Genomic DNA, 20,143 nt, shown 5'->3' on the forward strand with positions numbered 1-20,143 from the left:
GGATTGTACAATGTCCAAAGAAAAGCTAGGTAAGTATCTGATATTTTAATAAAATTTCTCAATACATCATTTAATACATACATAGAAATATGCCTATGTTGTTGATCTTTAGACCACAGGTCTTCTATATTAGAGACCTGGGGCAATGGATTAACTGATTGTTCATCTAACCCAAAACTGTTAGCAGCATCTTCTCGTCACCTTGTGTCCATATAAAACCAATCCAAAAATAAATAACCTACAGACTTATTTATAGAACTCATGGTCAGACTCATCCTTCTTTACATTGTTTTTGTATGCCTTTTCAAAATCTTTAGCGAGAACAATATACCTGTTCTCCCTTACAGCGTGCATGCCAGCCTCCTGGCAGATGGCATTAATATCAGCACCTGAAATACGATCAGGCCTTGCCACATAATCTTCCAAGTCTACGTCCTCACTGAGGTTCATCTTGCTTGTGATGGTTGTATAAATCAGACGTTTCTGTCTTCGGTCTGGAAGAGGAAATTCAATTTTTCGATCAAGCCGACCAGGACGTAGTAGAGCTGGATCAAGTGTGTCAGCTCGGTTGGTTGCCATAATTACCTTCACATTTGTTGTCTGATCAAAACCATCCATCTGGTTCAACAACTCCAAGAGAATACGCTGTACCTCACGATCAGCACCTGTTTGAGCATCAAAACGTTTGGTGGCAATGGCATCAATCTCATCAATGAAGATGATGGCAGGTGCATTCTCTCTAGCAAGTCGGAAAACATCACGAACCATACGAGGACCTTCTCCTAAATATTTCTGAACAAATTCTGACCCAACTACTCGAATGAAAGAGGCTGTGGTGTGATGGGCAACTGCCTTTGCCAGCATGGTTTTTCCACACCCTGGTGGGCCAAACATGAGCACACCTCTGGGGGGATCTATACCAATCTGCTTGTACAAGTCAAAGTGGGTAAGAGGAAGTTCCACTGCCTCACGAATTTCTTGTTTCTGCATATCCAGACCTCCTATGTCTGAGTATGCGACATCAGGTTTCTCATCTGCCTGGAGCATGGAAATGGATGAATCCGCTTCAGGAGGCAGCACGTCCACAAGAGCATTGCTGTGTTTGTGCAATGCAACAGATGCTGAAGGTTTAAGCAGTTCTCTGTCGATGGTAGAAAGTATCCGCACATAATAGTTGGAACCAGTTGTGGATCCAACAATTCCTGTGTTCTGATCCACAGCCTCTAGGAACTGTCCTATGACAAGGGGGACGCTCTGGATACGTTTGACCTGAAATTACAAAACACCATCAATAAGATTACCTACCTTGAAATTGTGGTTCTACATGATGGTCATTGGAGAAAACAGTCTCCCTTACTACCCATCTTCGAAATGATCAACACCTTTGCCTCCATCTGGAGGTGTAACACCTGTCACCCAAGTCTAGACCAGGCCCATGATTTACTGACCTAAATGAGTCCCCCTCCTCCCCTGTGACACACAAAGGAAAATTACTACCTGCTTTGTCTCTCCTGCCAGCTGATGATGCAGAGAATTACACTAATACAACATAAGTATCAGTCCAAATGCTTCTTCTTAAGAGATAAGTATATCTCAACTGTAGTTATCTCCTATGGAGCTACATGTTACCATTTCATGAAACATGAGGCACCAGTTAGAACATTACCAGTTATTCGTATGCTTTATCAACTAAATTTACTATTTCTGTAAACTGGAACCCTATGTGAATTGTGTTTATCAACATGGAAGTGCACAGTAGAGGGAGAGAGTGGAGAGACACACAGAGAACAAAAGAAAGAAAGAGTGTGCGAGAGGGGAGAGAAGAGAGGAGGGGGAGGGGGAGGGGAAAGAGAGGGGAAAGAAGTGAAAGAGGGGAGAGAAAGAGAAGGGGAAGAGAGAAACGTGTGGGGTGATGAGTGGTGGAAGAGGAAGGACAGGTGGGGGAAGATGAAGGGGAGAAGAGACAGAGGACAGGTAGAAGAGGGAGAGAAGGGACAGAAGAGGGAAGGAGACGAGAGATGGGAAGGAGATAATGGAGAGACTAGAGATAGGGTAAAGAGGACAGATGGGGAGAGTAGGGAGAAGGAGAGGAGAGACAGTGGCAGGGAGAATATAAAGGGAGAGGAGAGGGGGAAGAGGTGAGACCTGCTTCTACTCTGTAATATTACTTGTAAAACATACTAAACCTGTGTGAAGTGAAAGTAAACAGGTCTATATATAATATTTTTTTCTAAACTAATAATAACATAATTGGTGTCTTAAACTTTCCACTGGAAACTTGTAGCTTCACAGTGCAGGTCTCCCTTGCTATATGATTTTTATCATTTATTATTAATATTTCTGAAAATTGAATCCTACTATGATTGTATTATGAGCAACCTTATGGAAAAAAATATTGGGACAGTAATCACCTTAAAAAACTGTAAAGTACTGTCTGCTCAGACTGCCTGATCATGCAAGTGAATTTTGTCAAATGTAGCAATAAAAAGGTATTAATATAAAGAGGTTCTATGTAAAAACTATTCTATACAGATCATAGAACAGGAGTTCTGTAGTCAACAAGGCCCTTGAGCACTCCAAGATATCTCTCCAGAAAGGAACACTGAACGGTGTCTTGTCTCATCCTACTTTCTATGTTACTGGTTGGTATAAAGACGAGGCAAGCACCTGCTGTTATTTCTACATACGTGAACAACAAAAAAGGAGGAATGGTTGATACTAATGGAGAAATCTTGGGCCTGATCTAGACTTATCAGCCTCTTGAGGCTACACCTCCTGAGAAAGGTGACAGTTGTTGGGATGAGAAAATGGATAGAGGGATATCCACTTCCCAAGACCAATGTGCAGGGTCCTATCACAGGCCCCTCAAATTAAAACAATGCCAATAAATATATGACAGCAAAAACAGGAACTGTGTACACAGTTAGTTTAGATATATATATACATACAAAATGGAAGAACTGATTACAGCAATAAGAGAAATAACTGGTATTAAAAGAGGCAATCATTTTGATGAACTAATTCTAAAAATTGAAGTTTGGATCAATACATCAATGACATACAAGTTTGAGACATTCTTACTGGATTCCATACTAGAAATTGTACTATATGTAATAGCCATGGAATATCTTCCTTTATACAAAACAGACTGACATCTACATACATTTTTTCACACATGGTTATGAGGTTAATTCTTAATCATGAATCATTCATGATTCTTAAACTAATAGAAATTCCATGTGAATGACATTCCCTGAACACAAAAGAACACTTCTAAATTAAAAGTCATACATACATACATATACCAAGGCTTTTTCCCCCTTTCAAGGGAGGTAGCCAAAAAGGGAAAGGCATAAAAACACTCCCACCCATTTCATCCCTAAATACACTCCACACATCTCATCTGAGCACCTCCTGGATGACGGGTCATCCCTGCACCTTGCCCACCGCCCTGGGTCAGAAGCAGTGTCGCAAGACACAGCACATCCACAGCAAGGCCGCTTCATTTAATCGGCGACCCCCCTTGCATATAAGGAGAGGACAGGGAGAAATCCCTTCGGGCTGCGTCAAATTTTTCTCACACGCCCATTCCTCCTCATGCAATCACAACATCATCCATATACAACCATTCTCCACTCACCTGTCTTCCGTCCTCTCCCTTCCTTCATCAACAGACATTCCCCTCTTCCCCAAAGCCCCCTTCACCCCATCCATCCACCTCATCCTAGGACGTCCCCTCATGTTCACTCCCTCCACATCTGCCTTCCATACCTCTTTTACTAGTCTTTCTTCACTCATTCTTTCCATGTGTCCAAACCATCCTAATATTCTTTCATCAACCCTATCTCCCAGTTCCTTTTTCACCCCTGTTCTCCTCCTCACCTCCTCATTTCTCACTCTATCTAGCCTAGTAACCCCCACCATACTTCTCAGACACCTCATCTCAAACACATTCAAACTCCTTCTCTTATGTTCCACGTTTCTGCCCCATACAGTGTTGTTGGCACAATCACTCCTTCATACAGTCTCCTCTTCGCATCCATTCCTAAATGTCTATTCCTCATTACACTCTTTAATCCACCAAGGCATTTACTCGCTTCTCTCAATCTTAAAAGTCACCAACAAAATACCTCTTCCTGAGCATGTCTGTACTCCTTCTTGAGATTGTGAAGCTCATCCTTAATGTAGTCCTCCTGCACCTTCAAGTACTCCAGGTTCTGTAGAAGCCTTTTGTATGTGTTGTATTCATCTGAAGCAGCTGAGGTGTCACCGCTGAGAGAGCTGAAGGAGGGCACCATAGATCCTTTGGTTTCAAGTGGGTCTTCCACCTGCAAAAAGTGAATTACATTCTAGTAAATGTATTCATAATTCGACAAAACATAGGCAAAGTTGCACAATTGTTGGGCCTGGATACTGTTAAATGTAGCTGTGAACGAAGATGTGGGTATAGACATGAATTTGAAAACTGCCAAGATTGTAACTTGTTTCACATGAGACAAATGGTTAAAAAGTATTATTGCAAATAAGTGATTCTTCACCTGGGGGTCCACCTCCCTTGGGGGGGGGGGGGGGCATAAGTAATTTATAAGGGGGGCCCAAGCCCTTGGGAAAAAACAGAAATTTCTCAAATTATATGTTATTATCTTATGATCAAATAATGAAAAAATGCACAAGTAGTGCATTTTATTTATTTTTATTTTTGCTAAAAAGCATTGTCAAGTATCTAAGTGTGACTAATTCATATTAAAAAAAAAAAAAAAAAGACAAGAACACATTTTTAATTCTATAATAGGGGAGGAAATTTTATTCATAGATGCAAGGGGGGCATGGAAGGAAGGACAAATTCCTAGAAGTGGCATAGTAATAAAAAGGTTAAGAGCCACTGTGGTAAATGGTACCACAGGAAATGTGAAATAGTACAGATTACAAAGTTTTCTTGAGTGTTTTTTTTTTTAGTTACCCATATAGTGCTTCTAATTATAATTATCTTGAGTTTAACAAAATGGAAAACTGTGATGGTCTGCATATATTTTTCCCATTTATTACATTATTAACCATTTAGGTGTATTGTGAGCCATTAATTTTATTATTGAATATTGAGTGTGTTGTACTGTGATTAAACTGTAAGTACAATGTATGTAAGAACCAATATTAAGCCTAAGTGCACCTCTACGAGTTTTGCTGCCAAATATGGGTTGGTAATGAATTGAGGCATCAGTATTGTCTTAACCTTCAAAGTGTAAGCATGCTTTTGTATATTTTGGTGTATGTATTGAATGCTGACTTGTTACACAATTTCCCAGTGCCACCCATAACATTTTGGTGGCAGCGGTGGAATCCAAACCCACGCCTCTGAAGACTGGTGATGTTCAAATTATTAGTTAACAATCTTGTGAATACATATTTTCCAGTTCTAGTTAAGCATGCAAGTATCAAGATCCCATTTTTTTGTGTGAAATTCAAATAGTTAATGTCCAGGCAGCCATACTGCTTATGTCATAGATAGGTAGCCGTGTTCCCTACGTCATAGGCAGCCATATTGGAATGTCATTCTCTTTGGCCATCTTCCTTTCCCTTAGTTATTGTATGGTTATCACTTTGCTGTAATGCTTTTTTTTAATTTTCTATCTTTAAGAAAATTAGTATTACTGTTTACTTTTTTTTTTTTAGGGAATTCCCGAGTGTTGGATTCATTTTACGATCACCAGCCCAGATGGTTTCATCATCCTTCAAGGGACACATGCTTAAGTGGTCACAATAATTAATGTATACATTAACAATTTATTTTTATCTTTTCTTGTGTTAATGTTACTATGGCATGGTACAAAGCTATCTTGGCCTCCTTTACCAATGTCTACTAAACAGAAGTTGCTATCATTTATCAGCAACCAAACTTCACCTTAGACAATGGCTAATACTACATTTACCCTCTTACATCTGAATCCTTCCTCCAACAATGTGAGGAGACCATAGTGAATACTAATGTCTGTAATGGTTCTGATATCTCGTTTGTGAGGTTTCATCTTGTCCCAAACTCACTGGCAGCTGAAATGATGGCAGCCTTATTAAACTGTAATTATGATACTTTTAGAGTAGATTTCCTTAAAGTTTTTGAAACCTCCCCTGTAGGTGATAATTTTCAATGGTATTTCCATTTAGCTGATGTGTTTATGTCATATTTGGGAACACTGAATTATATGCATGCTCAGACCAAGGCCAGCAATTTTTTTTTCCAGGCCTTAGTCATTGTTTCAATGATAAATTCCTCTATTCTATAACCTACCTTACCTAACCTACCAATCTAAACTGCATTTAGTAATGCAATACCTATAATTCTAGAGGTCATCAGGGTTGCTGTTTGCGACCTCCGAATCTATCAAAACAAAGACAGCATTTAATGGAGTCAAAGTGACTTCATTTGTTTTTGTATCAGTTTTAGCAACATTTTCTGGTATTGATTTCCACCAGGAAAAATATTACATTGATATAATTTACAAAATTAATATTTAATTTTCTAATACTATACTGCATAAGTGAGAGAGGAGAAAAAAAAAATGTACAATGTCAGGAAGCAGAAATAAGAGATATAAAAAAGAGTAATTTAATGAGTCTACTTAATCATAGGTCAGACAGGAGAGACAAAAACAGAGAGAGGACAGATATAGAAAGTCAGTGATAAAGTATGTGTACAGGAACTTGTGAACTAACTTATGAACTTCTATATTACGTGACTGAGTGTGGGATAACATGGTAATAATCTGAAGTGTTTGAAAAACTTGTTTGTTGGAAAATAAATAGAAAAGGGAAACAATCTTTTGTTCTGAACACTACCTTTCCAACATGGATATAGTGTGTCATGCAGGTGATGTGTTGTTGTATATCTCTAAGTAATAATCTCCCCTAACATCTTTTTCTTTTTTCATTCAGCTGTTTGTGCTTACACAATATAATAAGATGGATGCATGAAGTCCTAATACTGCCAAAACCTATGATTACTCAGGAATAGCAGTTTCGGCAGGACTTATGGAGATAAGATACACCTCTACCTTCATACCAGAACTGGTTCCATTCCAGTATCATACAAACACACTTTTCATTTTTCTTTTTTGCATGTGAAAGATCTACTTTTTCTATGCAATTGTTAGGTTAAGTTAGGTTAAGTTAGGCTAGGTTTGGCTAGGAGCTATTGGATAACATAGGTTTCGTATCAAATATCTGCTTGCATGATTCTGGAATTTTATCCCAGACCTAACATCATTACAACAGACTCCTCTCACCCCCATACAAGAATTATCTGAAAGTATACATACATATACCAAGACTTTTATCCCCTTACAAGGGAGGTAGCCAAAAAGGAAAAGGCATAAAATTATTCCCACCCATTCCATCTGAAAGCAACACATAGTATTGCAAAGAAGGCAAGGTACAAGACAAGTATGGGAGCAAATCATATTGTCAGACAGGCCTATAAGTTTATCTCCAGATGTACACACCTAAGCAATATATCAATAGAAAATTAAACATCAATTTTGTAAATTATAAAACATCAATTTAATATAAACTTTTAATGGCAGAAATTAATAATAAAATAAGTTGCTAAAAGGTACACACTAGCTACACCTTGGACATCAGCAAGCTTCAAGACACCATGTTTGTTTTTATTTCCTGTCACAGACGAATTAATGGGAGTCTGATAACCTATAGAATTACAGGTATTGGATTACTAAGTAGGTTAGGTTAGAATAAACAAATTTATCATGCTTCAATTTCTTCAACCACTCAACCTATCAAAACAAAGATGACATCTCAAGCAACCCCAGCAGCTCTGTTTGTAAGTTTATCACTTTTAGCAACCTCTTCTATTATTGATTCCACAAAGAAAAATGGTTAAATTTTTATATGTGTACAGTGGCCGCGAAAAGTTTGGGCGCAAAATTATAGGCGCCCCAACTTTCCCCTAAACTCAAAACATGCGAAAAATACAACTTTCCACCCAAACTTTTCGCTATTTTTCAATGCTAGCGTTTGTACCCGTATTTAGCCGAGACAATACACACTATTTGGCAACTCTGTTTAGGCACACTCGATGTCACATGGAGTCACTTTCTAAACATCTCTCACGGAGAGTAGTCTTTTTTTTTGCGGTGGTCTCTGTTTTTGTGCCTTGATATCTCCGTAATGGGAAGTGGTAAAGAGCTGGAAAGAGACACAGTTGTTACAATCATAACCCTCTATAAGGAGGGTTATAAGTGTAAAGATATTGCTACTCGTGTGGGAATTGGAGTGCGTCAAGTGCAAAAGTGGACCAAGAAATTTCGAGACGAAGGAAGTGACATCATTCGTACTCCAAAGCATCGCTCTGGTTGGCCAAGGAAGATATCAAATCGTACTTCTACGGTTCTAACTGCCTCCTACGGTTATTAGGAGGCAGTTAGAACCGTAGAAGTACGATTTGATATCTTCCTTGGCCGACCAGAGCGATGCTTTGGAGTACGAATGATGTCACTTCCTTCCTCTCGAAATTTCTTGGTCCACTTTTGCACTTGACGCACTCCAATTCCCACACGAGTAGCAATATCTTTACACTTATAACCCTCCTTATAGAGGGTTATGATTGTAACAACTGTGTCTCTTTCCAGCTCTTTACCACTTCCCATTACGGAGATATCAAGGCACAAAAACAGAGACCACCGCAAAAAAAAAGACTACTCTCCGTGAGAGATGTTTAGAAAGTGACTCCATGTGACATCGAGTGTGCCTAAACAGAGTTGCCAAATAGTGTGTATTGTCTCGGCTAAATACGGGTACAAACGCTAGCATTGAAAAATAGCGAAAAGTTTGGGTGGAAAGTTGTATTTTTCGCATGTTTTGAGTTTAGGGGAAAGTTGGGGCACCTATAATTTTGCGCCCAAACTTTTCGCGGCTACTGTACACCTACACAATATATAGGTACGGGCACAAAATTTTCAAAAATAATTTACCCCTTAACTTATTGTTGCATATGAAAGACAACTTTATTAGAAACAAAATGCTTTTTAAATTTTTTGAATAGCTTGAAAAATAAAGGAGATACGATTTTTTGAATGATTTTTTTAGCCCGCATTTTGGCTTGACTTTACCATAACAAAATGTTAGAATTAAGGGTGGTAATTTGTAAAGATTCCGGTAAAGAAATATACATTAACTCTAAACCACTGGTCCAATTTTATTGAAATTCGGTAAACTTGGGTTTTAACGATCAACAAATCACATGAGCATGTCAAAAACAATGTGAGACATCTCCATCATACCATATTTGCCTTTTCATGGCAACCATGAAGTTGTCAATTTTCAGATTATCATCAATAAAATCCAAACCACTGGCCCAATTGACATGCATAGGTGTGCACAACTAATACTGAAAAATGTAATTATATGGATGTATTTATTTTCCAAAATTGAGATTTAATTTTCTAATGCAATATCATGTAGGGATAATTTTTTTGAAGTGAACAAGTACGTGATATAGCAATATTAAGTATTAATTAAGCAATATTAAGTATTAATTTTGTCAATTATAATACATCAACATAATTGGCGATTTTCTTGGCTTAAACCGATTTTACGACAGCAGAACCGTTCTCTCATAAAGTCCAAGGAAGCCCTATTGTAGGTACAAGCATGTCCGCACACAGCGCCACCATCACAGATGCAATGTTTACACCGCCATTTCTTGCAATCCTTTCGACTGATGTACCTTGAGTTTGAACTGTGTTCAACTCGTATGCAGGAAATTCAAAATTTCTCCGTTCTAGAAGTTTAGATGTAGTTCTTAAAAAATTGATGGATTTTCACAGATTTAAACATAAATTTAGATAGTTGCAATGGCAATTTAGTTTTCAGAGTGGAAATTTAAAGGGAAGAAAGCATTATATGAACTTTTTATTGTGATACATGTGTTTTTCAACATTTTTACCCAGAAACGAGCAATTTCAAGATCGTTGTTCATGATGCAGCAGTGCATATTACAGCAGGAAATGAGTTTTGGATCATCAAGTTTTGCCGCTTGATGCCATCTAGCAGCAATCCTATTTAGAAAACTGTAAACTTCTAGAACAGAAAGACATTTTGAACCACCTGCACATGCTACCAGAGTTCAAACTCAGGAGAACCTAGTCGAATGGGTAACTCAAAATTGCTGCGGCAAAATGCCATCCGCGATGGTGGCACCGCCCACGGATTCATGTGTACTGTCTTAATCTTTGCCATGGCAACATGATCAGTGTTAGTAAGAATAGCATAAAAGGAGGGTCCTATATTGTTTTTTACATGCTCAGGTGATTTGTTGACCCATAAAACCTTCATATGCCAAGTTGCATTTAAATTGTACCAGCAGTTTGGATTTTATGGATTGTTTTGACAACTTAATCATTGCCATGGAAATGCAAATGTCCCATATTGTCTTTGACGTGCCCACATGATTTGTTGACCAATAAAACCCATGTATTCCAAATTTCATTAAAATTGGACCAGTGGTTTAGAGTTTGTGTGTATTTCTTTACCAAAATCTTTACAAATAAAATTCGGAAAAAAAAAAAAAAAATTGTATCTCCCTTATCTTAAGCTATTTAAAAAATAATTAAAAAGTATTTTGTTTCTAATGAAATGGTCTTTCATATGCAACAAGAATTTAAGGGTTAAACCAAATTTGAAAATTTTGTGCTCAAGCGGTAGATCACTATGGCTGTGAGGACTGACGTCGGAACCTCTCCAAGTAATACCTACCTATTGGCTTAGTACATACTCATGCCAAAGGGAGGTAGCCAAAAAATAAAGGCATAAAAAACCCTCCCACCCATTCCATCCCTAACATACTCCACTCACCTCTACCCCCTTCCCTCCCTCTTATCTTGGCACCTCCTGGATGACAGATCATCCCTGCATCTTGTATACTGCCCTGGGTCAGAAGAAGCGCTGCAAGACACAGCACATACACAGCAAGGCTGCTTCATTACATCGGCGACTCCCCTCTCTGTACCCTCATGCAGAAAAGGAGAAGACGGAGAGAAATCCCTTCAGGCTGCGTCAATTTCTCATACATACTCCCACACCCCCATGCACCACAGCATCATCCATACACAACCATTCTCCATTCACCCCTATCTTCTGTCCTCTCCCATCCTTACTCTTTTCCAATGCCCCTTTATAACAGCGCTTATCAGCGTTACCTGGAGTTGGAAAACCCCCAGTCCACACAAAAGCCGTTGTCTAACTGACAGTGACTGGACTGGAGAGATGACAACATGGTGTTTGGACCGTATCCTAGTGGCTTCGTTCATTAATAGATTTGCTTGTAGCAAGATTTTTTGTAATTTATTTCAAGAAAATTGCATACTGCATTCATGTATTATAATTCAACAAATTAATATCTAATTTTCTAATGTTATATCCTGTGAGTGTGCACTTCCAAAAATTTACTAAAAAATACCCAAATTTTTTATTTATATATTGCTCAGGTGTGCAATTCTGGAGTAATATCTCATTATACTCCAGAAGTATCATCTCAATAATTTAAAACTAATGAAAAAGAAGTAACTGTTTACACAGTAAAATTTTAATTGTGCACACCTATACAATATAGCAATAGAAAATTAATCATTTTGTAAATCATAATAGATCAACAAAATATGCGATTTTCTTGGCAGAAATCGATAGCAAAAAGTTGCTATAACACATTTTCTAACAAAGTCACAATGGTTGAATGATACACCATGTTTGTTTCAATAGGTGCCGAGGTCGAAGAAATGAAAGGATGACAGTCTATTCTAACCTAACACAACCAAAGCTATTCAATACCTCAAATTCTAAAGATCATCTGGGTATTCATCATCGTCACGGATGCTGACGGCCTGATTATTGTACCTTGGGCAATTAACAGATGACGACAGAACCCCGTGTTCTCTCAAAGTCCAAGGAAGCCCTATTGTCTTTGTAACAGTGCTTATTAACATCACCTGGAGTTGGTGAACACCCAGTTTGCAACATGAAAACCATCATCTTATAGTGACTGGACTGGCATCCATACTGTATCCTATAGTCAGCGCAAGGAGAAATGACCGATAAGGCGGGGCTAGGAGATTTCCCGGTGTTGCCACACTTGGGCATCCATGGCGAGAACGTGCGTGTGGATGCAATGTTTTCTGAATGCAGTGTGAGGGGGGCGGGGCCAGAGATTAGATGTAGCGGCAACGTCGCTCTCTCTTTTCCATATGCCATGTCTACACTCGAAGAAACGAAACCTTTGTATAGAAAACATTGCTTTGATTTTTACCTCAGTGGTGGTGTGTGACAAAAATTATAATATAATCATATGTGGCAACATTATAAAATCATAAAATAGAATTATAAAATAAAATAAAATTATGAAATAATTAGATGTGGCACCACAGGGGAACTCCCAGTGCTCCGCCCTAACGGCCAGTTCTCAGTGCAACGGGTATAGCAACTTTGTTTGTTAATAAATTTGCTTGTAGCAAAGTTTATTATTTTTTATTTCTGCCAAGAAAATCAAATAATACATTCATGCATTATAATTTACATAATAAATATTTGATTTCATAATGCTATTTCGTGCAGGTGTGCACAACTAAAATAATACCCCAACTTCTGGTACGAATGAACTTGGGGCGCATCGTCATTGGGGCAGATGAACCTGCTACCAACTGGACTGGCATGGCATCCATACTGTATCATAGTGGCTTCATTCGTTAGTAAATTTGCTTGTAGCAATATTTTTTGTTTTTTATTTCTGCCTAGAAAATCGCATATTACATTCATGGGTATTTGTTCAGTTTTGCACATGGGCGCGATATAGTGCTAGAAAATAAAATATTAATTTTATGAATTATAATACATGAACGTAATATGCAATTTTCTGGGCAGAAATGAGAATAAAAAATACCTTGCTACAAGCAAATCTGCTAACAAACGAAGTTGGTAACATAGGATTGGGACACCATCTTGTCATCTGTCGAGCGTTTGTCATCTGCCCAGTCTATTTGAAACGTCAGTTACAAGATGGACATCACGGCCTCAGTACTTCCGACAGTACCTCACAAGGTACATTTTCTTGAAGGAATGCTATGGAGCTGAAATCCATGCATTCCTTCAAGCTGCAATCTGAGAAAGTGGTTGAAAAGCCCGCCAACGTCTCTCACGACGACGACGATCCGGAAGACATAAATTGCAGGTACTGATTTATACAAGTTAGGTTAGGTTAATTAGTTTAGACGAATTTCAATTTATCATCCTTTCATTTCTTCGACGTCAGCATCTATCATAACAAACATGGCATACCATTCCGGAGCGACTCCGTTACTTATGAAATCTGTTTTAGCAACTTTTTTGTTTATTATTTCCACCCACAAAATTGCATATTATGTTGATACACTACAATTTACAAAATAATTAATTTTCTATTGCTATATTGTGCCCATGTGCAAAACTGAACATTTACCCATTCATATATTATATTCATAATTTAAAATCACGTAGGTGTCACTGTATACAATTAAATAATACCGTTTACACAAAATAACCCCTGAAATTGTTCCTATTGAGTATTTACTTACACATAATGAATCATAGACTACTTTTATTTAACAAAATATGAAAATTATTTTGGAAAGCAAATACTTTAGCTAGGTCAACATGAAAATGGAATTCCTGATATTTGAGCTGCAATAGTTCTCATGGGATGCAAAACGTCGCTATGAGTATAATGCAATTTGAATTATCCATCTAGCTGTCCTTGTTCTCGAGATATTGCATTTTGAATGGAATTAAATCGGGCCTATTTTGTCCGAGGAAATCGGGCCGAAACGTGCGGTCTGACGAATCGCCGATCGAACGTAAACAATGACGGTTTTTGCTGACAGGCACAATTTTATATAAAAATTTAGCATATGGTTGCATTATTTGACATATTTTCTTTAAGATGTGTGATTTCCATGTAACTTGATCATAGAATTACGTTTTTATCCTCTGCAAAATTACCCACCACAGCTACGAATACCGTAAAATTACATGAAAATCACACATTTTAAAGAAAAGAGTTTGAATAATTCAACTATATGCAAGCTATTACACTAACAACACAATAGTAACAAACTTAATAGTGTAGTTTGATCCATACCACCAGTGATCATAGATAGCGGGCAGGACGAATCGTAGCTGTGGTCCGTAATATTACGGAGGATAAAAACGTAACTTCTCTTTGATCAAATTACATGAAAATCACACATTTTAAAGAAAATAGTTCAAATAATTCAACTATAAGTCTATTACGCTAATAACATAATAGTAAGAAACTTAATAGAGTGAAGTTTGATAAGATGGCGGGTTGATGTTGATGTTGTTATCCGATAATCCGACCCGATAAAAAAAAAAACTAATTAATACCTCCGATTTCTCAGCTCTACCGTAACACGCTGCCTTTATTTTGGTATTAGAATAATCCGCGATACTAGTAGTTTTTCTTTATTATGGTCAGTTGCCACAACCGTAAATATGTTAGCTCATCTTTTACGTTGAAACATATGCCAATTTTCGATTTACTGCTGAATGCAGGCCGCCATGTTTATCTTATGTTTTTATTGACCGACATGTAACTGATGATGTGAATGTTTGAAATTTACTACGATCGTAGTAAATACACTCACACAACATTTTTATTAATTAACTTTCCCGCGGTATATAAATTTGGCCGTTTGAATGGCGTGCGCATAAAATGACGCGCTATTGTGATCGTCATCGACGGTGGCGCCTCTGGTTAGGTAGGTCAAACACCACCAGAGGCGCCACCGTCGATGACGAGCACAATAGCGCGTCATTTTATGCGCACGCCGTTCAAACGGCCAAATTTACATACCGCGGGAAATTTAATTAATAAAAATGTTGCGCGAGTGTATTTACTACGATCGTAATAAATTTCAAACATTCACATCATCAGTTACATGTCGGTCAATAAAAACATTAGATAAACATGGCGGCCTGCATTCAGCAGTATATAAAAAATTGGTATATGTTTCAACGTAAAAAATGAGCTAACAAATTTATTGTGCGGGCAACTGACCATAATTAACCAAAACTACTAGTATCGTGGATTATTCTAATACCAAAATAAAGTCAGTATGTTATGGTAGAGCTGAGAAATTGGTTGTTTAAATTAGTTTTTTTTTCTATCGGGTCGGATTATCGGATAACAACATCAACATCCATCCCGCCATCTTATCTATCACTGGTGATATGGACCAAACTTCACTCTATTAAGTTTCTTACTATTATGTTATTAGTGTAATAGACTTATAGTTGAATTATTTTAAATATTTCCTTTAAAATGTTTCATGTAATTTGATCGAAGAGAAGTTACGTTTTCATCCTCCGTAATATTACGGACCACAGCTACGATTCGTCCTGCCCGCTATCTATGATCACTGGTGGTATGGATCAAACTACACTATTAAGTTTGTTACTATTGGGTTATTAGCGTAATACCTTGCATATAATTGAATTATTCAAATTATTTTCTTTAAAATGTGTGATTTTCATGTAATTTTACAGTATTCGTAGCTGTGGTGGGTAATTTTGCAGAGGATAAAAACGTAATTATATGATCAAATTACATGGAAATCACACATCTTATAGAAAATAGGTCAAATAATGCAACCATATGCTAATTTTTTATATAAAATTGTGCCTGTCAGTAAAAACCGTCATTGTTTACGTTTGATCGGCGATCAGTCAGACCGCACGTTTCGGCCCGATTTCCTCGGACAAAATAGGCCCGATTTAATTCCATTCAAAATGCAATATCTTGAGAACTAGGACAGCTAGATGGATAATTCAAATTGCATTATACTCATAGCGACTTTTTGCATCCCATGAGAACTACTTCAGCTCAAATATCAGGAATTCCATTTACCTAGCTAGGTAGGTCAAACACCACCAGAGGCGCCATCGTCGATGACGAGCACAATAGCGCGTCATTTTATGCGCACGCCATTCAAACGGCCAAATTTATATACCGCGGGAAAGTTAATTAATAAAAATGTTGTGTGAGTGTATTTACTACGATCGTAGTAAATTTCAAACATTCACATCATCAGTTACATGTCGGTCAATAAAAACATAAGATAAACATGGCGGCCTGCATTCAGCAGTAAATCGAAAATTGGCATATGTTTCAACGTAAAAGATGAGCTAACATATTTACGGTTGTGGCAACTGACCATAATAAAGAAAAACTACTAGTATCGCGGATTATTCTAATACCAAAATAAAGGCAGCGTGTTACGGTAGAGCTGAGAAATCGCAGGTATTAATTAGTTTTTTTTTTCTATCGGGTCGGATTATCGGATAACAACATCAACATCCATCCCGCCATCTTATCAAACTTCACTCTATTAAGTTTCTTACTATTATGTTATTAGCGTAATAGACTTATAGTTGAATTATTTGAACTATTTTCTTTAAAATGTGTGATTTTCATGTAATTTGATCAAAGAGAAGTTACGTTTTTATCCTCCGTAATATTACGGACCACAGCTACGATTCGTCCTGCCCGCTATCTATGATCACTGGTGGTATGGATCAAACTACACTATTAAGTTTGTTACTATTGTGTTATTAGTGTAATAGCTTGCATATAGTTGAATTATTCAAACTATTTTCTTTAAAATGTGTGATTTTCATGTAATTTGAAGGTATTCGTAGCTGTGGTGGGTAATTTTGCAGAGGATAAAAACGTAATTCTATGATCAAGTTACATGGAAATCACACATCTTAAAGAAAATATGTCAAATAATGCAACCATATGCTAAATTTTTATATAAAATTGTGCCTGTCAGCAAAAACCGTCATTGTTTACGTTCGATCGGCGATTCGTCAGACCGCACGTTTCGGCCCGATTTCCGGGGAGAAAATAGGCCCGATTTAATTCCATTCAAAATGCAATATCTCGAGAACAAGGACAGCTAGATGGATAATTCAAATTGCATTATACTCATAGCGACTTTTTGCATCCCATGAGAACTACTTCAGCTCAAATATCATGAATTCCATTTTCATGTTGACCTAGCTAACTCTGGTGGTGTTTGACCTACCTAAATACTTTGAAAGAAAACTACACAAATAGGACTATTTGTATATTAAAGAGACGTAGATAAAATAATTATACCAAACTCAAGCCTTGTTCACTAGAAAAAAAAATAAGATTAAGGAAAATGTTTGAAAACTTTACTAAGTTCTGTAAATTACAGGATTACACATCTCGTCTGATTTGAAGGACAACATTGAAATCCGAAAAAAAAATATATATATATGGACGTTGGTGTGGGTAAGCAGAAATAAACGACCCCACAATAAGGAGATGTTCTGTATCTTGATAAATGGTAGAAATTTAACACCAAGACTCTTAGACTGGAGAATCCTTTCTACTTTGTAACTTTTGGCAAGTGTCGGCATTGGTGAGTGATACTACTAAAAGATTTCAAGAATTTTTGCATGTGATTGTAATTATTAGAATGAATAATACTCACTTCACATCTATGAAGCATTTTTGTTAGTATTCTCTCTTTACAAATTACGAAAACGTCATACCTTTTCTTGTGTAACAGTTATTCCTATTTCCTCCATCGTCTGGCAATCGGTTGAATGCGAAAACAAGTCAACACAACAAGGATTTTGTCGACAAAAATAATTTTATAAAATTAAATCATTGTTATCAAAGCAATAAATTATAGGAACAAATCATAATTATCTAATTATGATTTCAAAATAATTCAATCAGCAATGATGTCTTAAATGAGGTAGTCATTAACAAAGTCGACGTAATATATGTAATACGTTCTCTTATATTTAAGGGAAGACTTTATTTAGATGTGACAAACTAATGAATAAAGTATACTTGAAATACCAAATCGATGTACATTACTTTAAAATCTTCCACTGAAACTCTTGAAAAATATATATGAGGACAGGAATTCTTATATTGCACTGCCTCATTAACAATAATATTAATTCTGCGTGAATTAAGGTTGGGAGTAGATATGGGGTGAGATGAACAAAACCAGAAAATGTTTGAGTTAAAAATAGAAACGTTAAATAAAACAAAGATGGAAATGGTGGAGAACACCGTGAAAACGATGTTGTAGCCAGAATAGTAATAAAAGCATAAAGAGGTGAAAGCCCTCTCTTAATAAATGACTAAACAACAAAAGCTTTTGATACCGTCCCACACGAAAGACTACTTACTAAATCAGCTTTGCATGGAATAAGTGGTAGCCTATTAGGTTGGACTAGTAATTGGTTGAATGGTCGAAAACAGAGAGTTGTTTTAAATGGAAAATCTTCTGGATGGAAAAGTGTTGCAAGTGGAGTTCCTCAGGGTTCCGTTCTTGGGCCACTGCTATTCATAGTATATATAAATGATATAGACCATGGACTAAAATCTACTGTTTCCAAATTTGCTGATGATACAAAACTGTGCGGAGTGGCAAATGATCACTCAAACCAATTAGATATTCAAGAAGATTTAGATAAATTACAGCAATGGTCTGAAAAGTGGCTAATGAAATTTAACACAAGTAAATGCAAGGTAAGGCACATAGGTAAAAATAACAGTAGTACGATTACAAGTTATTTGGAAATTCGTTAACAAAAGTGGATAGTGAAAAAGATCTCGGCGTAATTATCAGTAACGACCTCAATTCATCCAAGCAGTGTATTTCAGCCTCTGAGAAAGCAAATAAGATTCTGGGACTGATTGCGCGATCTTTTGATTTCAAAAGTCCATCACTCATTAACAAGCTATATAAATCGTTAGTTCGTCCACATTTGGAATATGCTGTTTCCGTATGGTCACCGAATCTCATTAAAGACATTGACAGACTGGAAAAAGTACAACGGCGAGACACAAAACTGATTCCAAATATCAAAAATAAATCATACGAAAATCGACTAAAACACATGAATCTGTTTTCCCTAAAAAAGCGTAGACTCAGAGGTGACTTGATACAGGTCTTTAAGATTTTAAAGGGAATTGACAACATCAAAAGTGACCAAATTTTCACATTGAATGAGAATCAGACAAGAAACAATGGTCTCAAACTGTCCGGAAATAGATTCAATTTGGAAGTGGGTAGAAACAACTTTGCCAACCGTGTAGTTAATGAATGGAATAAACTTCCTGCACAGGTAGTGCAATGTAGTTCAGTTCGAAGCTTTAAGAATCATTTAGATAAATACCTAAGTAAGATGCTGTAATGATTATAATTTATTTTATATAATTTGTTTTTGTTTTGTTATCATTTGTCTGTCTGATTTTCATTTATCATTAGTTATATGTCAATTTATTATTATTTACTATTTACCTGTTTGTTTATTATTTAACTATACCTATGCATTTATTTATGTATTTTATTTGCTATTTACATTATTATAGTTTTTATTTATTATTTTATTATTAATATGATTTTTTTCGCATCCGACCTACATATGGACCAAAAGGTCTCCTGTCGGCATGCTCCGCCTTTGTAATCCTTTGTAAAACAAGTGTCGTCTATGTCCGACCTCTTTTGTTTTTCCTTTCAGGGTTTTCTTTCCTTTTCAGTTTCTCTCTTATCATGTACATTACAATAAAAAAGTCAGGAGTAGGAAGTGGACTGGATTCATGTCGCCCAGTGTTATATTACGTCATGGTATTTCATTTCATAGTAAAAAAAAAAAGTGATAATCTAATTTAATGTTTACGGTATAAGGAGTGTGGAGCATTTTTTTCTTCTATGTATACGTCTACTAGAACAATATACATGTAATGAACTACAAAGTATAATTATAAAGCCACGTCCACACGGTCGAGCACTGCCCGCCGGGCACGAGGGCTTTGCTCGACAACGGGCAATTTCATCGGGCAAACCATCAAACTGTCCGATCCCGGCACCATTTGCGGGCAGTGGATGGATGGAGGGCTGACATCGCTGCCAAACGTACGAGGTGAGGTGCGAGCAAAGTTAGCAAACCCGCTCAGTACAGACCGCCAATTAATCGCTCGCTCAATCGCCCAATGGCAAAAGCCCTCTTTTATACACTACTATCTTTTTATTTC

The 20,143-nt window shown here is 37.0% G+C and overlaps 1 protein-coding gene across 4 annotated transcripts in view; it reads right to left on the bottom strand.

The window, feature by feature from the left end:
- Positions 1 to 30: 30 nt before the first annotated feature.
- LOC143025438 (26S proteasome regulatory subunit 6B) overlaps positions 31 to 20,143 on the bottom strand; it is a 20,852-nt gene continuing 739 nt past the window's right edge. The window contains exons 1-3 of one of the 4 annotated variants that reach the window (XM_076185103.1): positions 17,638 to 17,775; positions 4,131 to 4,328; positions 31 to 1,269 (exon numbers count right to left, since the gene is read on the bottom strand). In XM_076185103.1, coding sequence (XP_076041218.1) covers positions 247 to 1,269; positions 4,131 to 4,328; positions 17,638 to 17,673 — 1,257 coding nt within the window. In that variant the 5' untranslated portion in view covers positions 17,674 to 17,775 and the 3' untranslated portion in view covers positions 31 to 246. Of the gene's footprint in view, positions 1,270 to 4,130; positions 4,329 to 5,935; positions 5,987 to 17,576; positions 17,610 to 17,637; positions 17,776 to 20,143 lie in introns of those variants that run through there. The other 3 variants (XM_076185105.1, XM_076185104.1, XM_076185106.1) reach the window with 3 other exon arrangements.

Source organism: Oratosquilla oratoria, chromosome 5 (genome assembly GCF_046742065.1).
Source record: "Oratosquilla oratoria isolate Oo_2021 chromosome 5, ASM4674206v1, whole genome shotgun sequence".
NCBI lineage: Eukaryota > Metazoa > Arthropoda > Malacostraca > Stomatopoda > Squillidae > Oratosquilla > Oratosquilla oratoria.